The 19,326-nt window shown below is 58.7% G+C and overlaps 1 protein-coding gene across 7 annotated transcripts; it reads right to left on the reverse strand.

Annotated features, from left to right (window-relative positions):
• Positions 1-213: 213 nt before the first annotated feature.
• On the reverse strand, positions 214-18,405 carry DDR1 (discoidin domain receptor tyrosine kinase 1). 7 transcript variants are annotated; one of them, XM_012736358.2, is made up of 20 exons: positions 16,619-16,666; positions 15,149-15,308; positions 14,155-14,286; positions 10,867-10,993; positions 10,672-10,774; positions 10,244-10,472; positions 8,686-8,833; positions 8,374-8,473; positions 7,735-7,921; positions 7,380-7,626; positions 6,846-6,941; positions 6,579-6,730; positions 5,427-5,592; positions 4,535-4,645; positions 3,252-3,496; positions 2,947-3,074; positions 2,527-2,745; positions 1,837-2,071; positions 1,264-1,413; positions 214-1,142 (listed from the first exon to the last, which is right to left on the reverse strand). In XM_012736358.2, the coding sequence occupies exons 3-20, from the start codon at positions 14,236-14,238 to the stop codon at positions 1,002-1,004; spliced, it is 2,868 nt and encodes a 955-aa protein (XP_012591812.1). In that variant the 5' UTR covers positions 14,239-14,286; positions 15,149-15,308; positions 16,619-16,666; the 3' UTR covers positions 214-1,001. The 7 variants fall into 7 exon arrangements, with proteins under 7 accessions (XP_012591812.1, XP_075859656.1, XP_012591818.1 ...); XM_076003541.1 differs by lacking the exon at positions 14,155-14,286; XM_012736364.3 differs by lacking the exon at positions 4,535-4,645.
• Between the last annotated feature and the right edge of the window lie 921 nt (positions 18,406-19,326).

The raw sequence follows: 19,326 nt of genomic DNA on the forward strand, positions 1-19,326 counted from the left end.
GGCACAAAACAAGATTCCGAAGCACAGGCCTGACTGACCCGCTGCAGCCCTGGCAAGGGGCTGGGTCATGCAGAAACAGAACACGATACTGGGCAAGACAGGTGGTGGCCAATGGAATGGGGAGAGGAAGGAAAAAGAGAAGGAAGACAAGAAATGGGCCAGGAGAGAGGGGCAGGAGAAAGATTTTATTAAAAACCCTAGAAAACACACAGCTATGAAAAACTCAACCTTTATTATTACCTGCCTAATGCAGGGGATTAAAATTGCCTCAAGCTAGGTCCATATATTAGTGTAAAAATCTGTGTCTCTCCCCCAAAAAATGTACAAACCCCATGTGATTATAGAAAAACCAATATGGCAGCTACAATAGAGATGTCCAACACCAGGGCCACAGGCCACTGCTCCCTCTTTCCCCCTAATCTCAATATTTACTCACAGAAATGGACAGGCTTAGAGAGTTCTAGCTACAACGTGAAAGGTGGGAAGCTGGGGTGACTGAAGGCTGGGCAGGGGCCACCCCAGGTCCAGTGCTCCAGGTGGTGGAGGAGGAAGAACCCAAAGCCGAGGACAGTTGCGGGAGCAAGCACAGGGAGCAGCTTTCTCCCCTCTTGTCTTCCTCCCTCCCCCAGATTCTCAGCTAGTGGGGTCCAGTGTGTGACAGGAAGAGAGGCTGGGGGCACAGCCACCTCTCCAGGAACCAGTGTTGTCCAGTGGGGCCCAGGAGCTCCGAGAGTCCATGTCCAGTGTCTGCCCTGTATTTGCCCCACCCTTCCCCAAGAGCGGCTAGAGGGGTCAGGAGGTCCGATCCACAGGGCCAGCTGGAGGGCGGCGGGGACTTCTAGGAAGGAGGAACAGGAAGGAGACATAGAGCGTGTCCAGGCAGGCCCAGCCCACCTGCAGTCACACTGCCTCTCTCAGAGGTGACGGGCAGTCAGGAGGGGAGTGAGGTGGGGGTGTCGCTGGCTCCTCTTGTTTCAGTGTCACTGGCAGCTGATGCTGATTCACGCTGTGTTGAGCGCGTCCTCTGCCAGGAACCGATGCAGCTGGGAAAAGGGTGGTCGCTGCTCAGGCTCCCGGCTCCAGCACCCAAGCATCAGCTCATACAGGCCCTGTGGGCAGGCAGGTGGCCTGGACAGGTACACCTGCATTGTCACCATGTAAAGGAGGGGCAGGGGACCAGTGCTCTTTAGTCTCCAGATGTCCACGTCATGCTCTGCCTACCCCCACCCCCAACCTCACACCCATCCCCCACTCCACTCTGACCTGCCGGCCCTGGTCCCGGAAGAATTCGCCCGCGTTCTCGATGACTTGCTCGTCAGTGAGCTGCCCAAAAGGCTGGGCCCTGCAGAGCATCAGCACCTCCCACAAGGTCACCCCAAAGGCCCACACGTCACTGGCAGTTGTGAACTTCCCCTGGCACACGGAGAGGGCGACAAAGGCAGAGCAGGGCATCAGGCAGCACAGACTCTGCTCCCCTGCCGCCCCTCTGGCTCTGCCTTCTCTCCACGGTCCCCCTCCTGGGTCCTGGCCCATCTCCTCCCACCCACCCCATTTTCTGGTCCTGACCCTATCTCTCCACCCAACCCCTTCGGTCTCCAGCTTCTTCCTGCCCCTTATCTCTAAGCTCTGTGCCACCCTGACTCCATGCCGCCGGTACCCACTCCTGGCCCCTGGCCCCTTCCCATCATACCACAGCACCCTGCTTTCTCCAGTCCCTTGGGCCAGGGGGAAGCGCAGCCCAGAGAAGGCGACTGGCTGGGGACACCAGAGCTGTTAGTGGCAGCCGGTGCTCCCCTCGCTGTCCTGGTCCTGCTGGCCTGTCTCCAGGTTGCTCACCATGAGGATGCACTCCCAGGCCATCCACCGGATGGGCAGCACTGCCCGGCCCTGCACACGGTAATAGTCCCCGGCGTAGAGGTTCCGGCTCATGCCAAAATCTGCGATTTTGATGGTGAAATTCTCCCCAACCAGGCAGTTCCGCGTGGCCAGGTCCCGATGTACAAAGTTGAGTGTGGCCAGATAGCGCATGCCTGAGGCGATCTGGGCCGCCACATGCAACAGCATCGGGTAGCTGAGAACGGGAGGCCACAACCGAGGGTCATGGGGGACAGCTTCACAGATTCCTGTCCAGAAGATGAAGGGGACCCCTCTCCCCAGGGCAGGTCACTCCTGCTCCCCAAGCTGAGAAGGAATGCCCACGCAAGGCCGCGTGGCTTCCACTCAACCTCTCTGGGCCACCAACCCTAGGGAGCTCTTCTTGGACTGTGCTCCCCAATCTGGACATGGGGGGAGGAGGGCGAGAGAGGGCAGAAGGGCAGTCACGGCAGGGCTCAAGTTCCTCCCCACCCTCACACCGTCATCTCCAGCCTTTCTGTCCATGGTCTTGGACTAACATGTCACATGTTCCTCATGCCAGTGCCTCCTGGAACCCCTCCCAACCTCCCCGCCCCACGCTGCACTCTTTCCCTCCAGGCTGCAGTGAGGGGAGAGGAGACCCCTTGGGGAGCTGGTTGGGGGGGTGGGTACCTGATGGTGGGCCCCTGGGCAGCCTCCCCATCCCCAGGGGCACCCTCGGCCGCCTTGTCCTCCAGCTGGTGGGCACTGAGGAACTGGTTCAGGTCGCCGTTCTCCATGTAGTCAGTGATCATGCAGAGGGGGTCGTCCTGCACACACACGCCCAGGAGCCGGATAATGTTGGGGTCCTTGAGCCTCGACATGATCTTCACCTCCTTCAGGAAGTCATTCCTGGAGAGGCAGGGGGAAGGTGGGAGGAGCGCCCAGGGGGCAGCCTGCACCTGCCCTTCTGCTCTGGTGGACCAGGCACCCCTACCCGCAGCACAAACGCAAACCCCTCTCCAAGACAGCACCCCGGTCGGTCTCCGTCATAGCTCTCGCTAGGTTGCTCCCCACCCTCCACAGCTTCCAGACGCCATCCCTGGTCCTCACCTGGCATTCTTGGTGGCATCTGGCCGTAGGATCTTGACAGCTACCAGCAAGGGTTGTCCCTTGCACACGTTAAGGGGGAAATCAAGACTGACCAGATCTTGAGGGCTCTCTACCTCACACAAGTGCACCTGGAAAAAGATCTTTTGCTAGGGGGACACAACAAGGCTCACTGAGGTCCCAGGGTCAAATGGGGCAACACAGTCACAGATGACTAAGGCTCCTGGCTGGGGGGGACATGCAGGCATGGCCCCAGCACCCCCAGTTGGGCCAGACCCTACTGATGGCCGTGCAGGCATCCTCCTTACCTCCCCAAACTGGCCCTCGCCAAGCTTCTCCTTGAAGCGGAGCCTTGACCGGGGGAAATCCACTCTGGGGGGCCCGTCCCCAACCGCCCCTGGGGGCAGTGCAGGCACAGCATAGGTGTTGCCCCCGGTGACGCCCTGCAGGGTGACAATGTCAGCCTCGGCATAATGGGGGACGCTGTTCTGGGGAGGCGGGGGCAGAAGCGGAGCACCTGGCTTCTCGGGCTCCATATAGTCCCCACTGCAGGCTGGAGGGGTTAGGGGAAGAAGACAGGACAAGGCATCAGGGACAGCGCCTGAGAGCGGAGTTCTCCACACCCCAGACTCCCAGAAGCCCCAGTCTCCAGTCAGGTGAGAGACTAGGTCTGCCCTGTGTCTTCCCTGCTCTTCCACCCACCAACTTGGATGAGAGTTAGCTATTCCAGAGGTTTTCAAGGCAACGGAAACAGTTGAGCAAAACTGCCATAATCTTACTCTCTAGGCATCTCCCAACACAGCTCAAGAGACCCTGAACTAAGTCCCGGCTGGAAGAGAATTCCTCTACCCACCTTGAAAGAAGGATGGTCCCAGCATCCAGTCACCCTTCCCTTTCCAAACTCTTGGCCTGTTCTTACAGGCTCCCTCCCCGCCACTACTCTCCCTACTTTCAGCCTGGCTCCACCCTACCCAGCACCCAGACCCTCCCACCCAACACACCAAGCTCAAAGACAAGCAGAGACGGGCACACAGAGAGGGAGAGGGTGACAGTTCCTCACAGCCCAACACAGGAAAGGAAGCGTACACACAGGAGTGGAAGCACCTGTCCCCTCTTAGCCCCGAGGAAGGGGCCACAGTGAGAAGGCAACACCGAGGGGGGGAGGAGCAGACAGAAGGATGGGGGTGAGAGCCTTCACCTCTGGGACTGCAGAGAGAAGACACATGTGGGAGACAGGGCAAGCGCCCAGGGTGAGGCCCTCCTCCTGCAGCTCTAGAGAGGGAACAGAGGAGGAGTCTCAGGAGAGCCTGGGGCCACCGCAGCAACCTCCTGCCTAGCTCTGGAGAGCGGAAGAGATGGTGGGGCAGAGCTGAGGACCAGTAAGCTTTCTACTCCCCAGTTCAAGGGGGAGTCCCTAAGAAGGAGAAGCAGCAGCAGAGGTGAGCTGAGGGCACAAGAGCTTCCTCCCTGGGAGCTCAGGAGAGCAGAAGAGGCCACGGTGGGGCGAGGAGGGATTGCAAGGTGTGAGGGCTTTTCCCTGCCCCAGCAGAAGTGCAGGGAGGCTGGCGGAGCCCAGGGCAGAGGGGCTTACCCTGGGTGTTGGTGGGTTTGGCCCAGGCAGGTGTGGGGGGGCTGGGGCCTCGAGGGGGACGGGCGTAAGTGGCCAGAAGGAGGCGGTAGGCTGGATTGGAGAGCAGCAACGCTGTCGGGAGAAGGAGGGGGGAGACACAGGGAAGGGAATGAGACTCGAGGCTGGACAGACAGGGAAACCCAGAATAGGCCAAGACCAGGGCTGATGGGAATGACTGTACTAAGAGACAGAGATGGGACAGAACAAGGACCTGGGGAGTGACAGATAGCTGGAGAGATGGTGAATTGGTGGACAGACAGATTGAGGATGGTGGGAAAGACGAATGGATGATGGATGGATGATAAACAGATATTTGAATAGTTGTATAGATGGACAAATGGGTATGTGAATGTAGACAGATGGATTGATGAATATGGATGGATGGATGGATGGACGTTAGATGAATGGAGGGCAGATGGATGGATGGACAGTAGGATGGATGTTAGATGAAAAGAGGATGGATGGATGGATGGACGGACGGACAGGCAAATGAATGTATAAATATAGATAGAAGGATGGACAGAAGGAAGAAACATGGTGAATCTAGGAAAAAGAAGAGGGGCACGGGAGACACAATGAGAGGGCACAACAAAGAAGACAGAGAGATGAATGCAGATACAGAGACGGGATGAGAGCACAGGGCAGTATGCATAATACATGGGAAATTTGGGGTGGAGATTATATGGTAGGGCCATGGAGTGACATGGACAGTACCCAGGGGCACAGAAATAAGAAAATGAGTTGAGAATGGGGAAGACAGGAAAAGAGGAGAATGGGAAAGGAGAGGGGAAGGGATACGATAAGAAAACAGGCAGAGAGGACGGAGCTGGGCCTGGAACCAGGTAGGTCTTACCAGAGCCGCTGGGGACACAGGGAGCAGAGTGGGGCGGATTCCCATGAGGCCGGGGCTCCTGGTAAGGGGGTGGCTCCCGAGGACCTGAGCGGTTGTTGATGAGTAAGGTGTCCCCAGGGACAGAAAGATGGACTGTCAGCTCCTCTTCCAATACCCGCCGCTCGGCCTGGTCACGGGAGCGGGAAGGGTTAGCTGCGGCCGCTGCTCGGCATATGCGGCACTGTCTCTGGCGCTATGCCTACTTCTCCCCTCACAAGCGCCTGCGTCTGCAGCTACGTTAGCTCCATCTCACGTAAAGAAAGGGGCCTGTAATCCTAGCTCTCTGGGAGGCGGAGGCGGGCGGATTGCTCGAGGTCAGGAGTTTGAGACCAGCCTGAGCAAGAGCGAGACCCCGTCTCTACTATAAATAGAAATAAATGAATTGGCCAACTAATATATATATACAAAAAATGAGCCAGGCATGGTGGCGCATGCCTGTAGTCCCAGCTACTCGGGAGGCTGAGGCAGGAGGATCGCTTGAGCCCAGGAGTTTGAGGTTGCTGTGAGCTAGGCTGACGCCACGGCACTCACTCTAGCCTGGGCAACAAAGCGAGACTCTGTCTCAAAAAAAAAAAAAAAGAAAGAAAGGGAAGTTCAGGAGCATCTAAGTAAATGCCTTGACGTCCCACGATGGGATTCCAACCCAATTCTGACCCGTCCACGATTAGCAACCTCAGCGCGATCACCCCCACTGGGGTGTGCCAGGCCTCTCGCGGCCGCCAGCTCTGCTCTCCACCTGCTTCCGCCCCCAGAGGCTGACCAGCTTAGACTGTCCCCACAGCCCGGGTCTGGGCTGGCCAGAGAGGCGCCCCTGCAGGAGTCTGGCGGGGGCAGAAAGCGAGGCCCTCCTCCGCCCCTGTCAAGGCGCCCTCTCCAGACTCGCTCCTCCGGGTCCGGGGGACTCCCCCACACCGGCCCGCCCCTTTGGAAGTGATCTCTTTACTGCGCCCTACTCTGGTGAAGTGATGCTAGGAGACTGCGCCCTGCAGCCCCCTGCAGCCTGCAGCCCCCGCCGGCCCGCGCTCGCGCCCGCGCCCCGCGCACGCGCCCGCGCCCCGCGCACCCGCCCCGCGCACCCGCCCCGCGCACCCGCCCCGCGCACGCGCGGCCCACCTTGCTGAGGAGCCTGCGCCAGTGCAGCCGCCATAGCATGAGGGCGATGATGAGCAGCAGCAGCAGGATAATGGCCACCAGGCAGCCGATGAGGATGGCGGTCGGGCTGCCCTCGGCCTTGGCCACGGGCTGCTGGCCCCTGGGCTCCAGCTCTGGCAGAGGCAGAGGGTCAGCACGCAGAAGGGGAGGCTCCCACCCGACCAGAGGGAGGCCCTGGGAGGGACAGCGCGCAGGGTCCACACGCCCAAGGGGGCCCCGGGCGCTCACCCAAGCTGCTGACATTGGTGGGAGGCGGGCCAGGCGGCCACCAGGGGGCTGGTGGGAATGTGCCCCCCAGAGCCAGAGAGGAGTCGTTCACCACATCTGGGGAGAAGCAAGAGGAGAAAGGAGGGAGTCAGAGGAGGGAAGCGCTGAGCTGCCAGTAAAGGGCAAGAGCAGGGGTGACTCTCAGTCACAGCTGGAAGGTGCCAGCTGGGGCAGACGTTAACCCTTTAGTTGCTGGATGGTGGGGACATGGAGGCCTCCTAGGGGGGAGCCCAGTATGAGGGTCCTGGGTGTCCACCAGGTTTGGAGAAGAGGCCACTTCTCAAGTAGTACAGAAGTATCTCCGTGCTTTAACAGCAGTACCTCACACAGGCTCAACATCAGCACAAAGGAAAGACAGAGACATGCAGGGAACCAGGCGCAGAAGGGGCACTCCTGGCTGAGAAGCCTCACAGGTGACAGATAGGGTGCCAGGAGCGGGTATGCTAGGCGTACTGCAGGGTTAGGAACCAAGTCAGCTGGCAATCCAGGGCTTACCAGAGATGAAGGAGATCTCACTGAAGAGTAACCAGGGCCCCGCAAAGAAGAAGCGGCACTGCAGAAAGCGGCCCACGCGGCCGCCCAGGGGCACCAAGACAGCCCGGGCTCTGGGGTCCCCCAGGCTGCCCCCTAGGTTGTGGCGCATGGGCTCCCCCTCCCAGGCCATGGCAGGGCCCCGCTTGAAGTGACATTCTACCCCACCAGGCAGGCGGGCTCCCAACGTGTGCATGTTGTTACAGTGGACCTGGGGGAAGGGAGGAGGGACAGAGAGTCAAGGCCAGGAGAGCCCTGGAGATGCCCCAGCAGCACATAGCCTGGCTCAAAGCCCTCCCCGAGAGCTGGACTCACTCACCTTCATGGCCTGGAAGGCCCTCAGCCGGTCAAACTCAAACTCCATCTCCACACAGCCGCTGGGGAAGCTGTGGTTGCTCCATCCCACATAGTCATAGCCTGGCCAGACCCGCAGCTCCTGGCTCTCCCTAAAGTCATCCAGCCCCACCACACCGTCTGCCAGCTGGCCTAGACCGCCATACTGCAGCCTGGACAGGAGGGGACCAGGAAGAGGAGAAGGGAAGAGGGTCTTGACGTCCAGGCACTATGTCCTCAACCCCCAGTGCCTGGCCCGCATGCACTCGTCCCCCCCACCCCAGTGCAGCTCACTCCTCCCTTCTCGCCACCCTATCACGGGCACTTTGCAGGTCACACCCTGCACAGAGGCACCGCCTGAAAGAGGCGCCATTTGATCTATGATATATTTATTGTGACAATTTCCAACAGATGTGTGTTAGCAAAGGGGTGCCTTTTCTTAATTTGCACAAAGTGTCATATGGGCTGGTGGCCACCCTGCTGTCCTTCATTCCCAGTCCTGTCCCTTGAGGCCCCACCTAACAGATACCTCCCCCCAGTTCTTCCATCTCACTGCCCATCAGCCCCCGCACTCTGTCCTCCCTCCCACCCCAGGCCCATGTCCTGTAGGGCCCATTCCCCTCACCCGCCAACGGTATGTCCATCATAGGTGGAGTCGTTGAGGTACACAGCCTCTGACAGGTACATCGTCTGCCCCACAGGGGTGGTGTAAGACAGGAGTCCATCTGGGCAGGGCAGGAGAGGGGTGTCAGGCACAAAGCCTCCATCCTGGCCCTGCATCAGGCCAGGCAGGTTTCAGATCCCTTTCTTTTATCCCTCCTCTTGCCCACTGGTGCTGAGACGCTTCCTTACAGGAGGAGGAGAATCCTGGATACCCAGCTCCACGTTCCCCACCCCACCAGGCCAGGAAACTGTCTGCAGGGGCTGCAGTACTCACCCCTCCACAGGCAGCCATAGAGCTCCACCCGCAGACAGACGCTCATGACTCGGTCAGCCCGGGGATAGAAGCGAACCAGTTGGGCGACCATGGGGGGCCCAAGGTCCTTGAGCACCACTCCCTCAGGGTCCTCATTACCTGAGATCACCTAGGGGCCAGGAAGCAGGGGTGGACAGGTGGGTAGGGCTCCATGTCAGAGCTCCCTTCCCAGCCACCAGCGGCTCCCTGCTCCAGCCCACAGTGGCCACTGAGAGATCAGTGAGGGGCGGCACCGAGCACACAGCACTCGGGATGCAGCCAGGCATTTGGAGCAGAGACTCTGACCCTCTCTCGGCCCTGACAGTCTGTCCTCAGACTCCAGGCTCAGCTCCCCACTCTTTGCTGGCTCCATCCATTCATCTCCAGGACACACATCCCACTGTGCCCAGATTCTACCCAGTCCTCACAGCCCTGCACCCCTGCCTCAGCTTCCCCTCCTGCTCCATCCCTCTGTTCACTTAGCAGCAGTCGGCTGAGAGCCCACTCTGTGCCAAGCCTGTTCCCAGTGGTGAACGTCAGTCCCTGCCTTCGTGGACTGAGAGTCCAGCTGGGGAAACAACTGTGAAGAACGGGGGCAGGGGGCAGGGACAGACCAGTGAGATACGGGGTTCCCTGTGACACCCTTCCCCTCTGGGCTGGAGGGCAGCGATGAGGTTTCTCCTACTTGGAATCTCAGTCCTGCAGGGGCAGAAAAGGCTCCGTGGGGACACCTCGGGGAGAACTGAATGGGGTGTGGGAGAGTGCATGCATATGTGGAGCTTCCCAGGCAGAGAACAGCCGGTGGAAGTGTCCTGAAGCAGCGGGAAGGGGCCCTGGCTTGTTCCAGCAGGAGCAGTGTGGCCAAGGAGGAGCAAGAAGCAGGAGCTGCAGGCAAGAGCCAGGCCAGGCCGGGCTTGCTGCACCAGTGAGGGGCCCAGCTTTTGCTCTGGCAGAGTGGAAGACAGTGGAGGGGTGGGAGTCAGCTGCACTGTTTCTGATTTACGTGTTCTAGGGTCCCTAGACGTAGCCTAGGTGGAGGTTTGACTCCAGGCAGAAACAAGGAGAACAGTTTAGTGTCTACTGCATTCATCTAAGGCTAGGGCAGTGGAGCTGGAGTGGTGAGGAGAGATAGAATTCAGGAATGGCCATGGAGGTAGAACACATGGCCCTGCTTATGATTTAGAAGAAGGAAGTGAGAGAAGCAGAGGGATTGGGGATATCACCTTAGCTTACAGCCTGGGCAACTGGGCAATGGTGGCACCATTTCCTATGCTGGAAAATGAGGGAGGAGAAGCGGGTTCAGGGTGGGAGTGGGAGTCAAGTTCAGCTTAGGAAGTTAATGGTAAGTCTGAGACACCCATTAGACAACTAGATGGAGAGGTCCAGAGGTGGTCAGGTTTGCAGTACTGGATGGAGCTCAGGGGCGAGGCTTTGCTGGAGATGACATGAACTAGAGTGTCATCAGTGTACAGGTGGTGTTTAAAGTGTAGCTAGAAGAGAGGAGAGCCAACTTCCCCTGGGCACTGCCCGTCTGCCTCACCTCCTGACCCCAGCGGTCTCTCCAGTCCATCCAGCGGTGGCCGTCCCGGGAGTAACGCAGCCGGTAGCTCCGGGAGAACTCCTTGCCCAGACCCCCAGCATGCCGCCCCTGGGTGCCCACCAGAGCCACCAGGTGCAGCCGCTGTAGATCCACCTGCAGGTACTCCTCCTCCTTGGGAAACACCGACCCTGCAGGGCACCATGCCCCGTCCCCGTCACTGCTCTCCAGCCTGGGAAGGGGAGGGAGGTCACAGGGAACATGTGGCCCTTGGTCTGTCTCTGTCTCTAGTATTTAAACCCCCACCCCAGACTTCAGGGCTTTTATTGGCATGGGCCTTCTTGAAGCCTCTTGGCTTGGGCAGAGGAGTTAGAAGAGCAAGTAGAGGTCCCAGGAGCCCCCCTTGGGGCAGCCCCAGGTGTGCCACTCACCTGCTGTGGCGGGCAGCCGTGGAGTCTGACCAGGAGCTGGAGGCAGAGATGTCACTGTCCGGGATGGTCCGGTCCTGCATGCCCAGGGCATAGCGGCACTTGGCTGGGTGAAAACAGGCAAGTGACTGGTCAAGGCCCTCGACTCTCTGCCTCTCAAGCCCCACTCTTCAGGGACCCGTGATTCAGTCTCCTCACCAGGGTCAAAATGTCCCTTCATGTCAGCATCTCCAGTTGCCACCAAGAACAGCAGCAGTAGAAAAGAGAGGGCCCCTGGCCCCATAGCTCTTGATCCCTCCGGCCTAAGGGGGTGGGGACAGCATCTCTGCAGGGGACGAAATGGGTAGTGGGTAAGTTAATCAGAGGGACCGAGTCACAGCCAAGAGCAACAGACAGAGACAGAATGGGCCGCTTTGGGGACAGCAGTAAAATGACAACAACAGGAATTGTTTAACGGTATCAAGTATATTTTTAGAATGTTTTCCATGTGCCAGACACTAGGCTAAACCCTTAAACAGAATCCATAATTTTATCTTCAGTCCCTTCTTAAGGTAGATACTATTACTGTCCACATTTAACACATGAAGAAACTGGGGCAGAGATCAGTTTAACAACTTGCCTAAAAAAGCCCCATTCTCCCAATCAATAAAGAGCAAAACACCCCATAAACAATGGCTCTGAACAAACATCTGTAAAAAATGCTTATAACATATATGGTAAAAAGGGTTACTAATTATAATAAACTAAAGCCTCTTACTAATTGACAAGAAAAAAACCATATAAACAACCCAAGAGATATAGCCAAAGCATCTGAACAGTCATTTCATAGAAAAGCAAAGCCAAATTGGCAACATACATTTTTTTAGTCAAACTCACTAGCATCAGAGAAATACAAATCAGATTGACAAAATATTTTTTTTTCTTTTTTGAGACAGAGTCTCACTTTGTTGCCCAGGCTAGAGTGAGTGCCGTGGTGTCAGCCTAGCTCACAGCAACCTCAAACTCCTGGGCTTAAGCGATCCTCCTGCCTCAGCCTCCCAAGTAGCTGGGACTACAGGGATGTGCCACCATGCCTGGCTAATTTTTTCTATATATATATTAGCTGGCCAATTAGTTTCTTTCTATTTATAGTAGAGACGGGTCTCGCTCTTGCTCAGGCTGGTTTCAAACTCCTGACCTCAAGCAATCCACCCGCCTCGGCCTCCCAGAGTGCTAGGATTAGAGGCGTAAGCCACTGTGCCCGGCCACTTAAAAAATATTTTTTAAGTGGAGAGTGATGAAACGGAAGCCACCGTGTACAATGGTGGAAATGTAACACTATCAGCCATTTGGAAAGCAATCTAGCAATATCTATTATAATTAAAAATGCACGTCCTTTTCAACCGAGCATTCCCCCTTCCAATGATCTAGCCAGACGGAGGGGGAGAAGCACTAGGAAGAACAAATGTCCAAAGATATTTGTTATGGCACCTTTTGTAAGAGCCCAAATCTGTAAGCCATGTGAATGCTTGCAAAGGATGGGCTGGGGAAAAAAATAAAGGTTCATGGACTACTATGCAGCTATGAAAAGTAGCAAACTAGCAATAAATCTGACAGTTCAATTTCCTATGTGACTGTTGAATATAAAAAGCAAGATGCAGGGGTGGAGAGAGGGCAAAATAAATAAATAAATAAATAAATAAATAAGAGAGAGAGAGAGAGAGAGAGAGAGCGAACGCAAGATACAGAAGTATGAAGAATTAGCCCACCTTTTGAAAACAATGAATAAAGAAACCTCCATGTTTGTATATACACCCATATGTATGCCTAGAGAGAGGTGACATAATAGACTATAACAATAAAACATAACATGAGTTAACATGAATGAGGAAAGAGAAGAAAAAGCAAACAAAAAGGGTAAAGACAAGCTGATTGTACTATTTTTCTAAATCCTATAACATAGGGTAACATTGATGCATTCATGTAAAATCACATGATATGTAAAAAAGTTTAAAGAATATCAAAATTATTTTGATTTTTAAAAAATAAAGTGTCCCAGAAAAAGGCTGGGCAATTCCTTGTGAAGGATATGATAGAATTAAACATTGGATAAGCCTGGGCCAGTGGACCCTGGTCCCTCCAGCTAGAAGCCCAGAATTCTAAGGGGGGGAGTCCAGCGCCTCTAATCTTACTGTCCTCTACAGCCCTGCGGCTCAGCAGCATGGGCAGCACCCGGAATCTTGGCTGCCCTGGACCTGCTGAACTGGAATCTGCACAATCCCTGGTGATCTGTGCCCATTAAAGTTGGAGAATCCCCACTCTGTTCCGCCCAGGCCCAGGCAGCTCACTCCACCTAAGACCATTCCAGCAGGCATCTCCTTGCAAACCCAAGCAGCTCCTCCCCTTGCCCCAGCTGAAGGAAAAGTTATTGTAACAAGTGCTGGTCCCAGAGCCCTGCACTGATTCTCCAGGCCCTGGAATCCTGAGGGACTTCTGCTCACAGCCCTACCCCACCCTGCCATCAGCTCCAAAGCATCCCGTCCCCAGCTCTCCCTGCTCTGCCTTCCCCTCCTGAGACCCAGACATCCCGTCCCCAGTCCCCTCTTTCAGAAGGTGGCTGCCTCTGAAGGAAGAGCCCAGGGCTGACAAAAAAGCTGAGTTGCCTTGGAGATGAGGGTGGGTCTGAAAACCAGGAAGCCAGGTCACCCTAGGAGGTAGGAGGAGTGGGGGATACTTCCCCATCCCTTTGTCCTCCTCCAGCTGCTCCCACAATGCTCTAGGGCAGGACTGTAAGAGGCAGCTGGGACCCCAGAGCTCTGGAGCAGCAGCTGAGGGGGATGCCTGAGTTGTAGGGGACACTTGGTCATCAAAGGAGAGGCTAGAACCAGAAGACATCATGCCTGGTCCCTTGGGGTCCAGCGCCATGGTGCAGGGGAGCAGGCTGCTGGAGTCCCAGGAGACTGGCCTGGAATTCCTGGGTGCCACTCTCCACCCCCCCTCTCTCGGGAACAGCAGGACTCTTGTTCCCCTGAGTAACCTTCATGCCTATCCCAGATGAGTCATCAGAGCCAGGCAGAGCCAAGAGGAGCCGGGGGCAGAGACACAAAGACAGGCAGGCAGAGGATGGAGGCGGGGAAGACAGAGCGAGGCGGCTAGAGCAGCCTCAGAAACACAGACGGGCACAGAGACATCTGGGGCAACCCGTTTCCCAACATCTCCAGTCACCCCATCTCTCTCCACTGCATCTTGACCCCACCATCACACACGTGGACAGGCCCAGAAACCAACCCAATCCCACCCCACCCTGCTCCATTACAAAAAATTACAAGCCAGGGCCAGGCCAGCCTGCCACAGGCCCTTCACGCTCCCTGCCCACCTCCACCTCCCACCCAGACAGCACCACCCTCCAGCTCTGTACACACACACACCACACACGGTAAGACACGCGGACTTACAGAGCTGGCTGTAAACACTGGGGCTAAACGCAGCACACACAGCCCTCAGTACCTCAGACAACCCCTCAGACAGACTTCTGGAGACAGGACAAGCACGGCCACCAGTCCACACACAGCTCCATCCACGCCCTGGCATTCTTTAAAGTCCAACCCCGTCACCTAGTGAATAGCCACCTTCAGACACCTGTGAACATGAAATGACAGACACCACATCCTCCTGTGACCAGAAGACAGTGTGAGACACATGCGCACAGGCCCTTGGGCACATGATCCCCAGAGAACTGGGGCCCACCCCCTAACACACAAGGGTGACCAAGCCAGAAGGAAGTCAAGGGTGCAGGGAACAGGTGGGCAGGAAGAGTGACAATAGGATCAAGAGCCATTTCTCTGGTTCATTTCCCTATACATTCTGCTTTCACCTGTCTCTGCTGCATCACTCAATTCTGGAACCATCTACACCCCTTAGCAACAGTGAGCCAGAGCCCAGACCCTGGCAGGGGTGGAGGTGCTGGAAAGGAATGTCCAGCCAGCAGGGGACCTGTGCTGGGTGGGGGTCCTGGGTGCTGAGACCCTGAGGGCGGTGCTCCCTGGCAGCGACATTATCACTGACCATGGGGCATGGAAGAGCGGTGTCACTGGTAGGTTAGAGTGTCAGTTCCTCTCCGCTGGGCTGTGGCCAGGCTGTCCAACTGGGAGTTGGCTGGTGGAGGCTTAACAGCAGAAGCCTGTGGGACCGCCAGGTGGAGGGCAGGCCCTTTCTCCAGGGGGCAGATGAATGACTCCGTGGGGCTATATGGGAGCACCTGTCCTCCAGGCCTCAGTTCCTCCATGCTGAGTAGAGGGGGCCCGGGTCTTCCCAGTCTGCAGACAGTGAGCCAGCGCACTGGGGAGGCGGGCAGGGTCCGACTGAGAAGAGCTGGGCAACCAAGTACAGCCCGGGACGCCCCGCCTCGCTGCAGGCCCACCGCGCCCTCCGACGGTCCCTCTGGCCGCCGCGCCTCCCCAGCCCCAGGCCTCAGCCCGGGGGCCGCCGCCGCTGTCCCTACCTCTCATCGCACTTCCCGGCAGACCCCAGCGTCCGAGCCCGGAGCGGGGCCTCCTCGGCGGCCTGGCGAGCGGGGGCGCGGAGGGAGCCAGGGCCGGGAGCGGGAGGCGCCGGCGGGGCTCGGTGTCGGGAGGCGGCTCCCGCGAGCAGCTGTCGGGGGCCTGTTCCGGGGAGAGGAGCCAGGGCTGGGGCGGCTCGGGCCAGGCGCCGCCTCCCCCTCGCCTCGGCTCCCTCCCCTCCTCCCCGCTCCTCGCTCCCTCCCCTCGGCCTTCGCGCGCCAGATTCGGCTCGCAGCCCCCCACCGAGTCGTCCCCACGGCTCCCACGCCCGGCGCCGCCCGCCACTCCCGCCCGGCGAGGCCCGCGCGCCCGGCCTCCCCCAGGTAACCAGCCCCGGCCCCTCCCCGGCGCGGCAGCAGCCCGGCTCAGGGCCTCCCACACACGCAGGCCCCGCGAGGGCATGGCGCCCCTCCTTCCTCGCTCGGTTCCCGGAGAAAAGCGCAGGGAGCAGCCCCGGGGCACAGGCAGGAGCAGGTTCCCACCGGCCCGGCGCCCCGCCCCGCTGCGGGAGGGAGCAGGGAGGGAGCAGCGCTCACCTGTGCGGCCAGGCCCCAGGCCGCTCTTTCCACCCCGCCACCTTAGCTCGCCCCCGCACCCTCGGGCCCTCTTCCTCCAGGGCCCCGAGCCTGCGGCCGGTCCGCTCTCTTCTAGCCCCTTCCTCTCTCCCCTCCTTCGGTTCCTCTGCCCAGCTCCGCAGGGCACTCCCCAATCTTCTCAGGGACCCAGGCGCTGGCTCCCCTGGGCGCCCTGCCCTCCACAGCGCCAGCCTCCCTTAGGCCCGGTCCGCTCCGGCCCCGGTGGGAGCCCGAGGTCTGATCACCTGCCAAGAGAGGCCAGAAGCGGAGCCAGGGCAAGTGGGTGTGAGTTGAGGAGGATAGAGGCGCAGTGAGATCAGGCGCAGCCAGACGGAAGGGGAAAGAGACACCAGAAGCGCGCAAGGGGACAGGGCAGGCGGCCGCACGGCAGAGAGCTGCGGGGCGGGCGCGGGCTCACAGAAGAGCCCGTGGTGGAAGGCGCTCCGTCCGGCTCAGAGCCACGTCGGGCCCACCTCTCTCCACACCCCACACCTGCCAACCGCCTAGACCACCGCGCGGTCGCGGGAAGGTCTCTGTTGCGGATGCCCGCCCCATCGCACCTCACAGTACATAAAAACTCACACCCTGTGTGCAGTCCCATACAACAGCCCCAAAAAAGAAACGCCAAGTCCCAACCAGACAAGTACACAAAAGCACTGCCAGGAAGAGGCTGGCCTGTGGGAGAGGCCGAGGCACATAAGGGCACAAGTTCACACACCCTAGGACGCCCCAACTGCTGAGGGACCTGCTAACAGACAGCCCCACGGTCACTCGGAGAAATGCCTCTTCCCGCCTTCCCCTCCGTCAAGCCCCCAGGGCGTCCTGGGGAGCACCTACCCCTCGGGAGACGGCGCGGGGGATCTGGGCCGGAGCGGCCGGGCCGGGGTGGGGCCGCGCTGGGGGCGGGGCCAAGGCTTCCCCGGGACTCACCTGGGCGGCCGGCAGCCCCGCCCTCCGGGGGCTGAGCTCCCGGGAAACGCAGGGCGGGCGGGCCGGCGGAGCCGCAGCCCCTCACACCCTGCTGGGACATTCCACACCCCAGGCCCGCGCAGGCCCGGGTCAGGCGGCACGGCCATGCCAGACGGAGGGGAGAGTAGGGGAAGCCAGGGAGTCTTGACACCTTTGTCCACTCTTCTCACTCCCTCGGGGGCAAGTTCTAGTTGGAGGTGCCCACCTTGCTCCAGCTCGGGGCTGGAGGAGTGGGGGTGATGCGGGACTGGGGCCAGCGGAGCCAAGTGACAAGAGATAGGGGCTGGAGCCGGCTGGAATGCGGGGCGGAGCTGAGATTCCCAGGGGCCAGAGAGGGAAATCCCAGCCATCCAGCGCCCGCCGGGGCCCGCCGGGGAGAGCAGCGCCAAAGACTGCCTGCTCACCCATCGCTGGGCCCCAAGCCCATCCCACATCTCCGCATCACTCCCAACCCCAGAAGGCCTCCGGTGTCCTCCAGAACCCCCAGAATACCCTCTACCCCTCCCCATCCATGCCCTCCCATGGAGCTGCCCTCCCCTTCAGGCTGGTGGCCTCCTGCTGCCCAGGAAGGAGAGGAGGGGAAACAGCTGAAAACATGTGAGAAGAGGAATGTAGGAGAGAGGTAGGAGCAGCGTCAGGCTCGCACCAGCGAGAGTGGGAATGGACCAGATGGGCCCCACACTAGCTGCAGCTCCCTTCCTGCAGAGGCAGCTGCCTCTGGGGGAGCAGGCTGGGTATGCAGCTGGGGAGGGTGAGAAGCAACTAGTGGGGGGCAGGGCAAGGGGGTGGACAAGGCCCTGGGCATGAGTCAAGCCACCAAGTACAAATGGGAAACTGAGGGCCAGGAGCAAATGGGAAGGAAGAAATGACGTAGCTCTGGGAGAAAGATGAACCAGAGCTCAGCTGTGGAGAGCCTGGGGAGTGGAGAAAGAAGGGCAGAGGACCAGAGGAAGGAGGCCACCAATGGTCAGATACAGACAGTGGTGAGGGGACAGAAGACTCAGGCGGAGACTGGGGGTCAGAGAGCAGGAAGGTGGAGGCGAGGGCATGCACAGTAGTGGGAAGACCCGGGGACTCAGAGGAGGAAACTGAAGTTTGGGGAGAAAAGGGTGGACCACATAAGGGAACTGGAGAGGCCACAGAGGGGAAAGGGGGCAACAAACACCTCAGAGAGGAGGGAAGTGAGCAGCCTGAGAAGCAGGCAGACAGACCAAGATAACGAGGATGAAGAGAGAGAGAAAAAGGGTTGGAGTGAAACTGAGAGGTGGAGGAAGAAGAGGGAGACTGAAACAGGGCTGGAAACTAAGGGACACTGGGAGATGGGGCAGGTACAAGGCTGAGAAAGGAAGGGCACCTGTGGGACAGACCAGGGATCAAGCCTGTCTCTGGATGGCAGGACACCCAGGCCCAGCCCTCCCCTTGGGGACATCCTAGGCCCTCAGCCCACTTGTTGGCACCATGTCCCCCAGCTCTATTCCCCGTCGTCCTTCCTCTCCCCCCACCACACCTCCGGGGAGGGCCCAGCTCCAGTGCCCACTCCTGCCCTCCCAGTTCAGCTTCCTCCTTCTCACCTCCAGCTCGAGGTTCTCCTGGGTCCCAGTCCCCGCCAGTTTCAGACCCTTGGGGTTCCAGGTCTGTAGTTGCTGAGGCCGCCTGGCTTTGTCCCAGCATCCAGGCCCAGGCCCTGGAGCAGCTGCCTGGGCCAGCTGCGGCTGGCGGCTTCCACGTGACCATGGCAACCTAGTCCGGCTCCCCTCTCAGAGCCTCTCAGCCCCCGCAGAGAGGGAGGGAGCAGCCTGGCCCCAGAGAAAGGGAGGGGAGGCTGGGAACTGGAACTGAACCAAAGAGAGACCCCAGACAAAGAAACCCCAGACAAAGGGAGGTGCTGGGAGGCAGAGCTGGCAGAAAGCGGCACTGGCTAGCTGTGGCCAGAGCTTGGGCCTTGCTGGGGGAAAATCCATGAAAGAAAATACAAGGGGAGTAGGGAGGGAGCGGCACTGACTTGAGGTAGAGGAGAGAGATCAGAGTTGACTGGCAGTGGTCCTTTGGAGACCTCCTTCTGGATCCTGACAATTCACCTCCTTCTCCCAGGTCTTTGTACCCTGGGGAGAACCAGAATCCCAGTTTCTCAGTTGGCTGCCCCCAAAGTATTATATGCCCCCAATTACCCCAATGGCCAAAGGAAGTACCTGAGGCCAAAGCACCCTCAGTTTTCACAAAACCCCAATTTCAAACATTAAGAGGTCAATTTCTGACCTCTTAAATACAAATGGCATTGTCAGACCATATACTCCAGTTCTTGGTTTGGAAACTCTGATCCCAAAGCTGAAGGTGACTGATTACGCTAGGGAGGGTGGAGTAGGGAGGGAGGGAGTGATGCTGCAGCTCCCAGATCCCGAGGAAGAGGGGCGAAAGCAGGCTTTGCCTCTGAGGGGGGGACCGAAACTGCCACTGCCACTGCAGCATCCCAGTTCCCTCGCTAGTGAAATGGAGTCTGTTTAGATGACAATGAGATAGCAACCCTAAAGTACCGGCCCACTTGATGGAAGCAACCATCATAACCCCATTAACATGAT

Source organism: Microcebus murinus, chromosome 5, assembly GCF_040939455.1.
Source record: "Microcebus murinus isolate Inina chromosome 5, M.murinus_Inina_mat1.0, whole genome shotgun sequence".
Classification (NCBI taxonomy): domain Eukaryota; kingdom Metazoa; phylum Chordata; class Mammalia; order Primates; family Cheirogaleidae; genus Microcebus; species Microcebus murinus.

Excerpts from the sequence above, each read along its gene's own strand:
- DDR1 (XM_012736358.2), bottom strand. The coding sequence starts at position 14,238 with ATGCCAGGGCGTGGATGGAGCTGTGTGTGGACTGGTGGCCGTGCTTGT. Across the intron at positions 10,775-10,866 it reads GAAGGGACATTTTGACCCTG|CCAAGTGCCGCTATGCCCTG; the intron begins GTGAGGAGACTG and ends GTTTTCACCCAG. Across the intron at positions 7,627-7,734 it reads GGGCCTTCCAGGCCATGAAG|GTCCACTGTAACAACATGCA; the intron begins GTGAGTGAGTCC and ends CCCTTCCCCCAG.